The sequence below is a fragment of the Spodoptera frugiperda genome, chromosome 4, assembly GCF_023101765.2.
Source record: "Spodoptera frugiperda isolate SF20-4 chromosome 4, AGI-APGP_CSIRO_Sfru_2.0, whole genome shotgun sequence".
Taxonomy (NCBI): Eukaryota; Metazoa; Arthropoda; class Insecta; order Lepidoptera; family Noctuidae; genus Spodoptera; species Spodoptera frugiperda.
This window is the reverse complement of record NC_064215.1, coordinates 3,374,567-3,390,687: the sequence shown is the minus strand read 5'-3', so window position 1 is coordinate 3,390,687 and position 16,121 is coordinate 3,374,567. Positions and strand designations below refer to the sequence as shown.

The following is a 16,121-nucleotide window of genomic DNA, read 5'->3' as shown; positions in this document are numbered from 1 at the left end:
ATCTGATTAAAACTCAGTACCAAACTACCGAGCCCGACACATAGTTGGGAATAGTGAAATACAAACATATCGATAGATAGAATAGATAACGAAATATCAATAAACTTTCAACAGTGCTCTCGGAACATATTTAACAGTCCAGTGTGACAGATTACTTACAGTTCTTTGAACGGACAATCCGAAATTAAACGATGCATGCTTGCAAAGAATTCACACAGGAAATAGTACGAAAACAATTTAACGTATCTGCACAGTCCAAATTTAATTCTTACGCTATTCACTGCCAGTGTGAACCAAACAACAACTGAGGGAATGGGAATGATGTCAGAACATCGAAAAACACAAATTAACACACGGTTTGAGCAAGGTTTTCATAAAGCAGTTAATTACGAAAACCTCGTCTAGAATTCTCATTAGAAGCAAAGGATTAGCCTTCAAAGACTTGGAACTCCGTTAATAAGGGAAACCTAAAGAAGTTAGCAGATCTGTTTTAATTTAAATTAAGTCCCTACTCAGAATATGTATCTATGTAAGCTTCTATGAATCTATGTCGAGCTTTCAAAATGAAATTTTTTATTAACTTGATTTCATTAACTACGATTCATATAAAAACTCTATTGCTGTTGAGTGATTGCTTCATATTATAGTAGTGGAAAATGATAATGCAAACACGAATAAGAAAATAAAAACATGTGGATGACTAACTAACCATCTGGACAGCGCAATGTATAGTTCGGAACAAAACATTCGATGAACAGCCCACGTGTAGCGTGGGCCGCTCACCCATCAAAATAATGGCGACGAGCCAACTTTTAGATTTGAACACCGGTCGCAGCACAATCACCTTTGTAAAGAAAGTCATATTTAAGGATGTCAGATACAAAGAAAAAAGACGATGCAGTATAAACAGAACATGAACATTTATCAATTATCAAGTCAAGATGACAGAGGAAAAACTGTAAATCACAACATATTTAAAATGCGATCACAACAAACAATGATATCAACAAGCAAGTGCACATTGTGTGGGACGAGTCACGACAGATGCAATGACTTTCAAATCTAGTGTGATCTAAATACATTCCGCGTTTAAAAGTAAAAGACGCTTAAATTAAAAATAAAATTAGTTTTACCTGGATGTTATCGACCGCATCTCTTCCACTGTAATGGGCTGAGTTTTGTAGCGTTCCTTGTCACGAGTTCTTGCCTTAGAAGTAGACGGCTGGTCTCTGGGTAAAAGGTCTTTAGTTAGTGCTTGCTCCATAGATTTTATTCTGGAAGCAATTGATGGAAACGATTTAGGTTTGCTATCGTCTCCTACTGCGTTATTAAATGCACTATTCCAGGGTTCACAAAATCCGTTTTCACAATTCTCATCAACTTTTTGTCTTCGGTTGTTTAATATAGACAACAACTCATCATTCACATCACACGCGAGGCTTTTGGACCGAGGGTTTGTCTTCGGCCGAAGATTCCTCCGACGGAGCACTGCACTCGGGTAGCTCTCTTCCGGGTTGGGAGCGGGCGCGAGATTCAAGACTCGTCGCGGTCCAGCCGCCGACAAGTCGTTCGCGTCGCAACTGAAATTCGTCACACTAATAACGTTCGCATCGTTGTCCGCGCAAAAAGAGAGCCGTGGGCGCGGCGATTGGCTGCGTTCCCTAGTCAAACTCGAACCTCTCTGCTTTAAAATAGGTCTCACTGCTGTTTCACACTCCGATCCTGAATGATCAGATGTCCTGGAACGTAGGAGGGAAGGCCTTCGGGAGCTTCGGTCGTCTTCGCTCAAATCGAAACTAGAAGCATGTCCTTCGTCTCCGGACAACTTTTTCGATGACTTCAGGATCGGCTTTTTAGGCAGGTCGAAGTCGTAATCATCAAACTCGGTCGATTTTTTCTTAAGTATGGGCTTGGGTGTATCGGATAGCACTACATCAGGAGATGGTCGTTCCTCTGAGAAACTCTTTTTCTTCAATATTGGTCTCACAATTTCTTTATCGTCTTCTACTATTTCTGCACCACCCGCTGCTGCTAATAACACAGCTTGAGCAATAGAAACATGAGATGATGCAGTACTGCTACTAGAACTAGAATTGGATTTGCGTTTTAGTATGCCATGGGGCTCAGGTGAACTTTGAGACAAATCCTCAGTGTGAAGCTCTTCTTCTCGACTCATTTTTCTTTTAAGAATTCCCTGAATTTGGCCATCAGGTGATCTGTTCCTGACAACGTCTTCTAGAGAAGATCTCCTATTTTTCAATATGGATTTATTTGTTTCTAGGGAACCATCTTCAGCAAAAGACACCTCCGGGCTGCAAGATCGTCTTCGAGCAACTTGCGACTCGTCTAAGCTTCGACGTTTCTTTAGTATCCCTTGCCGCTGGCGGCTTTCAGAGCGACCATTTCGTGGTTCGACCACGCTTGGTGAAAATGTTACTGGAGGAGATGCAATGGCTTGATTAGTAGTGTTAGATGCGGCACTGTCTTCGTGAATAGATTTTCGTTTTAAGATAGACACCGGCGTATGACTACAGGACGTTGATGAAGTATCAAGACGGCGACTTTGACTAGACGTATCGTTATTGAGATCAGAAAACATTGCACTTTGCTTTTCAAAATCAATCAGTCTCTGAGCTGCCGTGTCTATATCTCTTAACCTTTCTGTTACTCCTCTGTTGTGTACAGGCCTTTCGTGATTAATTAAACCATAGTTGTATGCGTGATTATGTCTTAGTTCAGATTTCGGTGCGAATATGGAGTCAAAACGAGGTTCAGGTGTGTCTAAATTTATCTTATTACTAGTTAAGTTATTCGACAATTTGTTAACCCTATCTAATGTCTGTTTAGTCAATGCAGCTAAGCTGTCCATCTCCTGAGAAAGTCTAGAACTATGCGGTCTAACAGTTTCGTGAAGTGTAGACATCTTCGTAACTTTAGAATTTTCTAGTCCACAAGCATTTACATTTGGTTCTTGGTTAGCTCGGGAAGTAACATTCGAAAGAGTTTTAGGCGAAACGTTTTTCTCATTCGATTTTCTTGGAGAATTATTTTCTAAACTAGTCAGTCTTTTCTTTGAATAATGATATTTTTCGCTAAGACTTTCACTATCTTTTTGAGCTCGATGTCTTCGATCGATACGATTGTTTTCTGTATCACTCTTGGCTTTTTCTGGACTTTTGCGAGTTGATCTATTTCTGGGCGTTTCTGCTTTCGATCTGCTTGATATTGTGTCTCGGGTTAAGTCCTGCTTAACCGGCGATGTAGATGTCCGCAAATTTCGATCAGAGGATTTCTTGGAAAGAGGAATGCAACTAGGTTTAGAACCAGAATCAGGACTTCGACGCCTATCATAAGTCTTTTGAGGAGTAGAATTTGAAGGTGAAGACTTAAGTGGAGTCGATTTAATTCCGAAAGATAAATTTAAAGTAGTTTTAGGAGATACTTTGGAAGACGGCAGTGAGCTTTCAGTCTTGGGGTGTGGTGCTTCAAGGGACCGGCGTGATCTGGGTTTTGCGACGCTTCCTGTAACAATAGAGAAATCACAATTACAATCTAATAAAATAATAGGTATGCTTATTAACTGAATCACGGTCAACGGGTTTGGACGGAAGAGGAAGCTGTTGACCCGCACGTGTGTATTGTTCTACAGAGGTTCACTGACTGGTGCGCAAGCGTCGATTCGTGTGTTGTTTTGCGCGATATGGCGGACGGTGCCATTGTTGTTGTAAGTAGGTAACGAGCGCCGCTTTGTATTATGTAGTCTCTTCCATTACATACAATTGAAGATCTAATTGTGTTTATGCTACAGAATAAAAAGCGGCACAGATATCTCGTAAGAGAGTAAAATGGCTCACAAGCTCATAGGATGTCAAAATATATTATTACAATGAAACATAAAGCAGTATCGGACGATTGAACTGTTTTCTTAAACAGAAAATACAGTATACTACTACAAAACATAATTAAATATATGTGTATCTATATAAATCTGGTGTGTTTGTAAAGCTGTATAACAGTGTCAATGCTGCTGACATCGATGTTTCTAAAATATTTTTAGCCTACCACTGTAGATCGCTATCGAGGCCTGAATAAGTTATGCCAGGCATTAACGAAATTATTCTGAACACTTTACAAACTCAAATTTTCTCAAACGGTATCCATAATAACAAGTTACCGGCTCAAGGTAAATATTTAACGTTTATTAATAGGATATGTACCTTTAGGAAACCACGTTTACTTACGTTAGCGTTATCGATTCAATTTAATCGATTAACTAGATAAATATCAAGGGAAAATATTCGATGTTTTTGTTTTAAAAAGCTTTTGAAACCCTATATCGTGTCCTTACGCCCGTACGCCACCGTAGTCAGTGGCAAAGCCAACAGGTAATTATCTATTAAGCCCGCTGGGCCGGACGACCTCCAATCATGTGCGAAACGTCGCAGGCTACAGCCAATGCGGTTTTTGTCCATTATACTAAGTACTTACCTACTAAATATACACAAAATATCCGACAACTTATTAAAAAATTGTTGAAAGACGAAGAACTAAATTAATGTTCTTTATTTTTCCAGGTATGTTAAATTTGTAAGAAACTCCGAATTCATTTAGCTTATAGAGCTTAAGCATTTTCAATCTGTATAGTATATTTTTTAAATTAACTATGTCTCCACAAAGTTTTCGAAATATTATCCCTGTATTTTCTGTATAAAATTCAAATATGCCAAGCGATGCTTAGGTACGTGCTGTGTGTACCGTCGCGTCGCATACAGACGGGACCGATTGTATTTTTTACGAAACGCAGCGCATGAGTTAGGCATGTGAAATTGGAAAAGTTTTTCATTGTATAGCGGTACTGTGATAGAAATAAAAAAATCCTGGATTATTCCTCTTGTGGTTTATCCAGATTAGTTTTGAATATATGAAGAGCGACGAAACTAACTTTCGGTATGAGTTTTGATTAGACACATTATTCCGTGGCATTACGTGCCGTAATATGTACCTCTGCTTTCCCCATCGGGATTACAGGCGTGACGATACGAAAATTATATCGTGCCACATTATTGTAAATGTTATGGGAACATAAACAATGAAGTGATTCAATTACATTAAGATTATTTAAAACAAAACAATCAGACTTTTACGTTTCTAAAAATAAATAATTACATCTCGTTACCTCCAAATTCTTGGAATAATAACTAATACATCTTATCTTAGTAAATAGGGCACCTCCTCACACTCCTTATTGTAATAAAAATATACTAATAACATATCACATTTCCAACGTATATTATTCTTTATTACATAAAGTCACAATATAATGACTTACATAGCCAAAAAATATAATATATCATCACTAATGAGAAGTAACGAGAGAGACGTTATGTTAAGATACAATTACTTTCAAATGAAGATATAAAATATGTATAAAGTATTTCTTTTGGGACAAGCCGTTTACGATTTACTAATACCACTGCAACTCCTGTAAGCCAGGATCTAAATTAGATACAACCATGAAAACACCAGAACACCAGAAGTCCTGCGAGTCTCAGGGACTAGAATGACTGTCTTGGATCTCGCAACGAAACAAATTACAAGATAATTATTAGAAGAGAAGAAAAGAAAACCATAGTTTCCATTTACCTTAGTGTAAAATATTTATTTACCAGTCCCAATCCGTTTTAAAGGCAGGATAACCTTGAAAAATAAGTATACATTGTTTTGATTCTTTATACAGAAGAAATAACTGAGAAAATGTTTTATTGGCTGAATCTTCACAGATGACGACGGTTATTAGTTCGACTGAGCCGTTCCTATCGAGCCGTAACGTATTACCCACATTATCTAAGACCAGTAGATCGTATGTATTAAGAGCTTTGTCCGTCATTATTAGAGCTGTCAGCTTATCTTGGTCGGTCCATTAGCTGATACCTGATATGTACCCATTTTAGCATCGACCACTTAACGTTTGACCTCTAATATCACGTAACAGATTGTAATATAACTAATTTACGTAATTGTTACGTTGGTAAATAAATTATTGCTATTGTAACGTCAGATACAGGCATGCTTAAAAATCGTAAGGAAGCATTTCTCTCTATCAAAACAAATACCCGATTAGCCCCTTCCCAATCATCGATACCCCAACAACCCTTAAACTTCTAACCCCCAAAAGGTCGGCAACGCACTTGTAACGCCTCTGGTGTTTCAGGTTTTGTGGACGACAAATAAAGAAAGGACTTAAGGATTGGGTAATTATAACATCCCCATGGCGTACTAAAACCACCACATAAGATACTTGAAGTTAATAAAACGAATAGGAAAGTAAACACGACAAAATCGTATCACAAGCACGTGTAAGCTGTTTATTTGTTTACTCAAATACATAAGAAGAAAGAAATAAAACATATCTATATCAATATTAGGATTGATAAGGTTACTACATATTTACTAAGCTTTCATTATTAATATAATATTACTAAGCTGTTTATTTGGTACCATTAATAGAGAAGTATTTATTGAACACGTTTTTCTTTCTAGTCCAGTCATATTGTGTTGATTTTTATGACACTTTTTATTTCATTGGTCGACTTTCAAAAACCGAATACACAAGACACGTTAAATAACAAAAAATATAAGGAAAACTAAAATTCCAAATTCAAAACATTGGCTGCACAAGTCACGCATTCCAGCCAGCACGAGACGTCTTTGCATTTCATTTATTCGACACGAAGTCTTTCCAGCCATCCCTTTTTACCGAATTCTTAAGGAACCATAGAGTAACATTTATATTCCTTTTTCAAATATTTCCCGCGCGAACGGGGTCACGCGACTATTGTCCCACATACCGTCCTAATTCGTTGTTAGTTGTGACGTCATCATGCTATACTTTCATGGTAATTTATTAGTCAGGTACCATGGCGCACGTAATTGTTATTGCACTGGAATTTATGCAGTTTTTCCAAGTATTTAGGTAATTACACGAAGGCAAGCCGCCTGAAGATTTCGAATAGATAACGTGGTTAACTAAAGGTTGCTTATTTTGTGGACATGGAATCAGTCAACAATATCACGACTGTTTTGTTCGGTACCTCTACCATGAGTTTTAAGCAACGACGTACAATTTTTTTGTAAAATTTTACAACACCTCTGCCGTCACATGTCGAACTAAAATTTGCCATACAAAAAAATTAAGTCGTCGCTAGCGACAATCGTCAAATGTAATCACTTCATACGAATGGTAAAGGTAGTGTAAAGGTTTTCAAAGGAAAATAAAACCTAACTATATTTTTCGCCAATTATCCCCATATTTACCTACAACTAGCTATGCAAAGATTCGAATCAAGACTAAAATGAACCCGGAACTGAACTTTAAACTAAACATCACTTCAATAATTAACTGAACTACAAAAACAGAATGTTAAAAAAAAAAACATCGCAATGAATAAGTCGGTTACCACTCGCAAAACTACAACACTACCGTATGTAAATTATTTCTATGTACAAACAGCATCTCACTAAAATTGTAAATGCTAGAGTAAGTTTATTTGTTTAATTCGCTTATTTACGCTTTATCTACTCAACCAGTTTACTCCCAATGAGTACGGAGTATATAATAACTTTACTAACATTTGTTTATGTGTTCTAGTTTGTAAAGATGGTGCGTGTTTGGTTTAATTAAAAATAACGGTTTTCTTACGTAAATTAATGGAGAAAATCTCTACTAGTTTTCAGTCACAGAGGCATTCTTCATCATGAGCAGTGTGCGCAGACGCGCAGCCTACTCTAGCCGTCAGTAGCTTGCGCGACGTCGCATCGCATCTTTAGATAATTTAGTATGTCTCACGATAGTTATCATAAAAACATGTTTGGTTTCTTAAACCGTTTCATAAAAACTACTGGACAAATTTGAATGAACGGCACAAAGATTTTAGTCTCTTTATTCTAATTCTAGCTTCTTCCGCTGGCAGAAGCTGGTACGTATATAAATTCACACAGACAAAACCGCGGGCAACAGTAATAAGACCTAAACAGACATTCGCGTATTTTCATGTTATACTCCACAGCAAAGCATGTTTGAAAGCTCTAAACGATTTATGAGCCGGCTACATACATATTTGAGGGAAAACAAAACAGTTTTCTGCATTCACTAGTTTTAGTTACTAATTCAAGTGGAAAAATGTGACGAATTTTCATTAATGTCAAATGCGCCAAGATATTTTTATTATCATTTAGAATTTTGAAATATTTTTTGGTAATATTTTATTTTAAATTAGCTTCTGCTTAGCGGCTTCGCCCGCATTCCCCGAGGGATGAAAAGTATCCTATATGTTATTCCAGACCATAATCTACCTCTATTCTAAATTTCATACCGATCGCATCAATCGAACATACAGTTGTGTAGTTGTAGATCTATTTATCTATTTCTAGTACATCAGGTATTCCTACAGTAATAAACAATAGGTACTTAGGTACCTACTCACTGGGTTGAAAAGGGTATGATATACAGACAAAGGGAGAGAGTGGCTATTGTCTTTTGACATTCTTACATCATAAAGCCCATCTTACTAATGGGACAAGATACATATTAATAGCTTTCAAACGCTCCTTAAGTACTTATTCATAAGGAATTATTTAGAGAAATGTTCTTCAAAATTCAATTTGGATTATAGGTACTTAATACCTTCTTGATCAATCAATACTTATACAAGCAATAGAAGTTAAAGACTTCTATGCTAAACTAAAATGGTAGACATTAAATTCTAGTCTAAACAAAATGAAAGCATCGACATAGCAAGTCCATATTAAAATAACATAAATACGCACTGTTTTTATTATTGAATATCAAATGAGTGATACGCGTATGAATACTATACGTATAATGAAAGCAAAACATCTAAAGGTAAGGAATATCAACATGCTATCAAGCTACATTCACCGTCCGTCAAATAGTGGACGCACTCACTTACTTTATACAAACAAAGGTAACATAATAATTATTAGATAACATCAAGTAGGTTAGTAATACACTTCATTGTATTACTGTTCTAAAGAAACAAGCATTTACCTGTGACTTCGTTCACGCTCGTTTACCGACTTATTCCATAAAAAAAATGAGAATTTGTATCGTTCATTCATCAAGTAAACAGACTTTAATATTATCAATATTATTTCTTAGTCATTTTTATCTACATACAAATACATTAGGGCTGGGCTTTCCACAGTTTCAGTTTTGACAAAATACGTACTAGAACATTCCTTATGAATCACCTATCCAATGACGCATATCATGTTAAAATCTGTGTAGTAGTTTTCGAGTTTTATCGCGATATGACAGACAGATAGACGCGGCGATAGATTTTGATTTATTTGCGAGGAAACAATAATGCTGTTTATCTTGGGGAAAAAATGTGTGAAGTGTCTTAGTTTCTTGAAGCTTGTAGATGATTGATTTTCTGTGCGAATTGTATACTACATAAAACTAGGTTTTCTAACTTGAGTTCTACTTGTTTAACTGCAGTTTTCAGTTCGACATGGAGTAAATTACATGACTTTACCCGTACAAGTGATTCCGAACCCAATTGTCGATTAAAACAGCTTCAATTAATAGTTTTGGGAAGGACATTTTTTAAGATACACACAGCCAAGTATTTTTCTTTTTACTTAAAAAGCTCTACTATCTTTCAAGTATACTTAAAAAGCCATTTTAGTATACTTGAAAGAATTAGAAAGGTTAATCCCAAGCTGAATTTCTACCACGATTAATTTTAAAGTCTTCTAGATTCTCCCTACGCGGAGTTGGTAAGGAAATGGTCTGTGAAATTGCATTTCCGATACTAATCTGGTTCGATTTCTTGGTAACTTTTGAAGTAAATGCAGCGAAAGTAATATTCTCAAGCCTTCGCTTTCAATTGTCTGTAAGACTTAGGAATAAGCTGCAGCATCACTCAAGCATATTTAGTTTCAGGAATTATACGACTTGCATTTTATCAACTCGCCTCGTTAGTAGAGTTGTTGCAAGTGTGACTGTAACAACTCGACCAACCGGGTCGAGCAAAGTATTACTGGGATTTTTCGGTTTTTCGAAAATTCTCAGTAGTACCACTCACTAGGCTCACGCCCTATGACATGAGACTTATAACACAAATAGTGAAAAGTGTGTGTACAGTGCCATAATGTGCACCTCTGCATACCCCTTCAAGTATAAAAGGTAATTGACGATACAAAAAGAGGTATTTTATTAAATCACTTGGTACTTACTACATACCATATCATTTGCCTGCCGGCCCTTTGAGAATAAAGTCCATGTCAAGATAAAATATACAAAAAACTACTTCTTAGAGGACTCATAGGCCTTCAGGTTTCAAAGTGGCCATGAAAATATGTACAAAGGTATTATAATTAAGTACACAATTTGATTAAGGTATCTAGTATCTAACATTCTTGTACCTAAGCTAAGATATTCTGAAAACTAAGAGAAGCTCCTGTTACATTAAATAATAAAGAAAAATGAAAATATAAAACCTTTTAACATTATGTAACCTAAGCTGAAGAAAAAATGCTAGAAAACTTTTCTAGCTACGGAAAAAAGGTTAGCTAAAGGACTGAAAACTTGTAAACTGACCGCGGTAAATAAGCATAATACATTTTACAGGAAATATTATTAATGTTTTTTTTTTATATATATATATACTATCTGTGACCAAAGATCAAAGAGTGCTGCTGTCGGCACTCTTTGACAAACCTCAACCTTTTAAACTGCCAAACATCAACAAACAAATCCGCATCTTATCATCTCGACTAGTTTCAAGTCACAGCGGGACTCATAGGTACCTATGAGCTGTGTGGGCAGCGAACATCTTGGCTCAGTCTCGACATAAATATTATTTTCGTAGAATTAATATCTAGAAACATTTTGTTGACCTATTGTACAAATATTTACATAGTATTGGTATTGTCCATGTTTGGTAGAAACAGTGATAACGCCCGCCACGTGTAACGTTAGTTATATTATGCATAGATATATAGTATGAATAAGTGCATTGCACTAATTACTCTATTAATTAATTAATTAGAAGGTATGTATGTAACTATGTATGTTTGGATGTATGGACTTCAATTGAAGTTATGATAAGGGAATTAGAAATATAGGTACAGAGAGTAGGTATATTATCTAATTAGCAAAGCTAATTGAAAAATGGTACAAATAAAACTGATAGTTTGCGCTGATCATTTCATGTGATAATTATTTAGTCTCTATCTGAGAACTAAGCGGTTAATGAAGCAACCGTCATTATAAACGTTTTTATAGGTAATGGGGGGAAATCAACCTACTATTATTACTTCTCCCGCTTTAGGTGAATCGAGAAAGAGAATCAAACTCTGGACTAACTATAAATCACCCCGTCAGCAGCAGTTTATCTTTAACAACTTGGGATCAATGTCTGGTACCTACACGATGTAATCAAATTACAGTAAAGCTTGAAAACTTTAACATTAAGGTATGAGCAATATTATCAAAACACACCTAATGTTAATTTGATAGTCAGTCACACAGCCTAAATGTGTTTTAAAACAGTTTAATTCCACAAGTTTTCACTTAAATTACGTTTCGGGGTGAAATGAAAAGTTTTTGAAGTTAAATAATAAAGTTGAATGTTACATTTTAGATAATAAATAATGTACAGAAGGGTCCATATTTAAAGCTAAACCTTTGAGTTGAGTTTGTAAAGTAAATTAAGAGTTTTATTATATAAACATGTGGATTGCAGAATGATGAGACAATGTATACCCACTTTTCACCAATGTAATAGGGTGTGAGCCTATTGCCATATACTGGATACAATTGCAAACTCCGTGCTACTACTGAGAAATTTTCGAAAAACCGAAAAGAAGCACCGCAATACTTTGCCTTACCCGGAAATCGAACCCGAGACCCATTGTCCGCTGTCGCACTTGCGAACACTCGACCAACGGGGCAGAACCTACGTGCCGTAATGAGTACCTCTGCGTACCCCTTTGTGGATAAAAGGCGTGACGTTCCACTCCAGAATAATGAGGACAACTCTCGAAGTGGCGTAAGTCGTAAAATAAATTAATTTCTTTGACACATTTACATGAAATGTCATAAATGTATTGCGTTACATCCGAAACGAATTAATCATTAGTGTTATTTCGCATTATGAAGATGGTAAAGAAAATGTTTTAAGGAAAAATATTTTGAGTGTTCTTGAGAACTGAGCTGAGATGAGCGAATGAACTTTCGCAGTAAGTATAATTAAAGGCAATAAAGTTTTATATGTTTAGAAAGGATTATATGAAAACAAAACTTTAAGTTGAACGCTTAACTTTAGAGGCAAATTAATCTCATAAACTATAAAGCCTTTTAGCACCTTTAACATAAGTCAAAGGTGGTGAAAAACTGACATAGCATCAATACTTAATACATTCAAGACTTAGTATCACAATTTACGTTCATAAACAATTAATTTACGTATTATAATAAAGCCAATATCGAATCAATAACCGATTTCCATAACATTTTCCCTTAAGAATTTATAACAATACCGAAATGACCTTGCTTGTACCGAATCAAAGAAAAATAAATCGCAATTTATGGAATACAGAGAAAGGCACTTATAAAGCTTCATAACTACGAAACGAAAAATAATAATGATATTTTGTTAGCAACAAAACTGAATAATATAACTTAATAAAAGTAGACGATTTATTTAATACATACCATACATATATAAATTCTTAATTTACCCCTATAAGAGTAGGTAGGACAAAGAGAATAGATTACACTATTTTATAAGTAAGCTGCGGACTACCTAACAGGTTTACCGTGGCTCCGGCTCGAAAAGCAGGAGTAGGAGCGGGGTCGTTTTTAGTCAATAAATGTCTGACACTCCCTCTCACCTTGCTCAAGGCGGGAGAAAACATAGGATGATTTTCCATCGTCCCAAAGAATACTTTTAATAAGTAACTTAAAAACCAATCGATTGTAAAAATCGTTCTAATAAATCCTCACGCCTTCCTTGCATTTAGGTAAGACTCTACTAGGTACGTTTCTTTGACACTTTGATTAGCTATCATCACACCCATGCATCAGGTCATACAAACTAGCAAGTAAATGTAGCCCTTATCCAGAACCTTTCCAAAGAGGTCAGCAATAAGTTTTCTAGGACATACCCTACAGGGATTACTTTCTTATATTTAAGTACATAAGGTACCTATAGCCTATATCCAAATACCAATGGGACTCGATAAGTTGTAGCTACTAACACCACTTCAGAGTAATATCGTAGAAATAATAGACAGATAGACAGAAAGATATAAAAACAATAACAAAACAATTGGATGGATTACAATAAAACATATTCCTAGAAATTACATATCAATATATCTTATATTTCAAAGTATTACCTAATACGTAGAAAAGATAATAATATGTATATTGTACCGAGAACAATTTATTTAAGCTACCCATAGATATTGAAGTAAGTTGATATTCCATACATTTCTTGTAGCTTTTTCTAATGTTTATTATACAAATTCATTTATAAACAACCCGCACATTGAAGACTAATGTATAAATGTGAATTTCATAACAATTTTCTGTGAATTTTGGACATTTACATCTTTCCATTATAATATCAAGTGGTTTTTTAAAGGTGGCGTATCATTTACATTCACACTAACAAGTCGTATTCCGTAGTGAATTTATTAGGACTTTATGTTCGTAACATCTTTGATAAGTTAAAATTTACGTCCAGGCTTCGATCCCACTATGTGGATCACACGAAATAACAAGAAGTGTAGTTTTAAATACCTTGAAGATTAAGTATACTTTCGTATGACCGAAGCTACGGGCAACAAACTATCCTCCGCGTTAGTTGTTTTGTATTAATATCTCAATAGCCAAGGGATAATCATCAATATGATAATCATTTACCTACAATTAACTGAAAATGTTTTCAATCCGTTTACATCTACAACTGTAGATAATCAACTTCAAAACACATCTGACTACATAAATAAATATTCATGGCATGGAATCCTAACAGATAATTATTTAAATTGCGGCTATAAAACCAACAACCTAATTCGATTAAGCACTTAATGAAAAACCATTTAGTATTTAGTTCATCCAACATAGACTAGGAAACCAGGATAGCAGTGTTTACTAGTTATTGACTATTTATTTACGCTGACTAGATTATTTCGCCGTTGAGACGTGACCCGCTAACAGAGTAGATGCTTAGTTTAGCTATAAATCCCCAGGCGTTAATCCAGGCAAGGATAAGAAAATGCCTGTTTTTCTAAACTAAGTTTAGCATTGTGACTGAATGTGCAAATTCATCGTTATCTTGCGTTCCTGTTTGCCTAATCGCTGATAGCTATTAGAATAAATAAATAACAATATACAAAGATGCTTTATCCTAATTTTAGTTAGATAAAGATAGGACCAAGACATAGGCAATACAGATGATTTCATTGATTACCTAAAGTAAACATAACACACAACATACAATAAAATTCTACTTCTCAAACAACTAAGGTATGGTAAAATATACTTTTTAACCTTTTAAAATGTTTAAAACTACAAGTGGGTATTAAGTGACAACCCTCAATTTCAAGGGTATCGATTCCAATCACATAACTACCCAAATTAAAGAAAAGACATACACTTGTACCTAAATAAATAATTGATTTAAATTATCGACGACTTACTTAAAAAAGCGCTTCATCATCGCCAAGGGGGCATTTTAAAATAGTAGGTATGTATGCCCTATACATAAATACTACCAACATCAAACTATGTAGCAACAAAATAAACCCATTAATTGAAATAACAAGGCAGAGATTGGCTTAATTAAAAAAATCTGCATCCGAAACATCATTAGGACAATTTATTTTCATTGGCTGACGTTTATACAACGATAATTTACTTCTACGCGATACCAGAAATGCCTATACACACATTTCGAGCTTCTATATTTCACCATCTTGCCCCAATTTCAGTGTATTTTTTTACTAAAACTGTTTGGAGTATTTCTCGAAATTTCTCGCTCCAGTTACATTACGGGTAAAAGGCCTTTAAAAAGTACAAAGTTGGGTTATAAAGTGTAAAGTGTTGAAGTAACTTTTGACAGGATTATGTTACTGTGTAGGCAGAGGGTTAAGATAATTTTTAACTTCGGACTTAGATTTACGATTATACAAATTTAATTTTAGGAAAAGAATTCGGGTTGAAGATTATAGGAAAGAATTTCTGGACCAAAAAGTTTCGTTAGATCTTGGCTACACTTCTTAGCAAAGAGATAGGAAATCGAAACTTCGTTTGAAATAGTAATTAATTATCACGAAAATTATTCTTTTTTTTATGGTATAAGCTGGTAAACGTGCAGAACGATCACATGATGGTAAGCTATCGCCCGTCGAGCCGGCCTATTCGTGCGGAAGCATGGCTCTCCCATACTTATTCCTATATTTGATTTGATTACGCCAATATTTCTATTATTCTAATTATTACTAACTTTAGTTACTAAATTTTCTTAACCTAACTAACGTGACGCTAGATATTATCATTGAATAATTGATCTTCGACAATAAGTCTACAGACAATTCGCTCTTGCATTAGACGGGTCTTATGCACTATAAGTCGGTAAACACCTAAGTTGATAAACGTGACATTGTGATAGTCTACGGAATGACTCGACGAGAGAAGCTTTGCGTTCTTTAAGTGCTCCAGTAAAATTAAAACTACATTAAACAGCAGACTTTTAATTTAATTTAAAGATTCGCGAAGAGTTTTTGCAGTTATATACCTAACGTTATATGCATCTAATAATTAATTCTTTAATTGCAATTGGTCTGTCCCAAGACTGACTAAAATGCACTGCAGTTAAACCTAGTTTATAGCAACAAGTTAGTTAATGAAACACAATAGAAATATGCAAGCGATTCATTAGACGACTAATTGTTCTAAAGCAATTGTGTTTACTATAAAATATTGTTACTCAGACAGATTGCTACTAATTGTAGTGAGATAATAAACAGTTACGTGAAATAGTAAACAGTAGTTAACATTGGTGTAATCAAACTCTCTTTAATCT

At 35.1% G+C, this 16,121-nt stretch overlaps 1 protein-coding gene across 1 annotated transcript in view; it reads right to left on the bottom strand.

Moving 5' to 3' along the window:
• LOC118272387 (supervillin) overlaps positions 1-16,121 on the bottom strand; it is a 204,800-nt gene that overhangs the window by 101,009 nt on the left and 87,670 nt on the right. Inside the window, 1 exon segment of the mRNA XM_050693448.1 lies at positions 1,134-3,522. Coding sequence (XP_050549405.1) covers positions 1,134-3,522 — 2,389 coding nt within the window.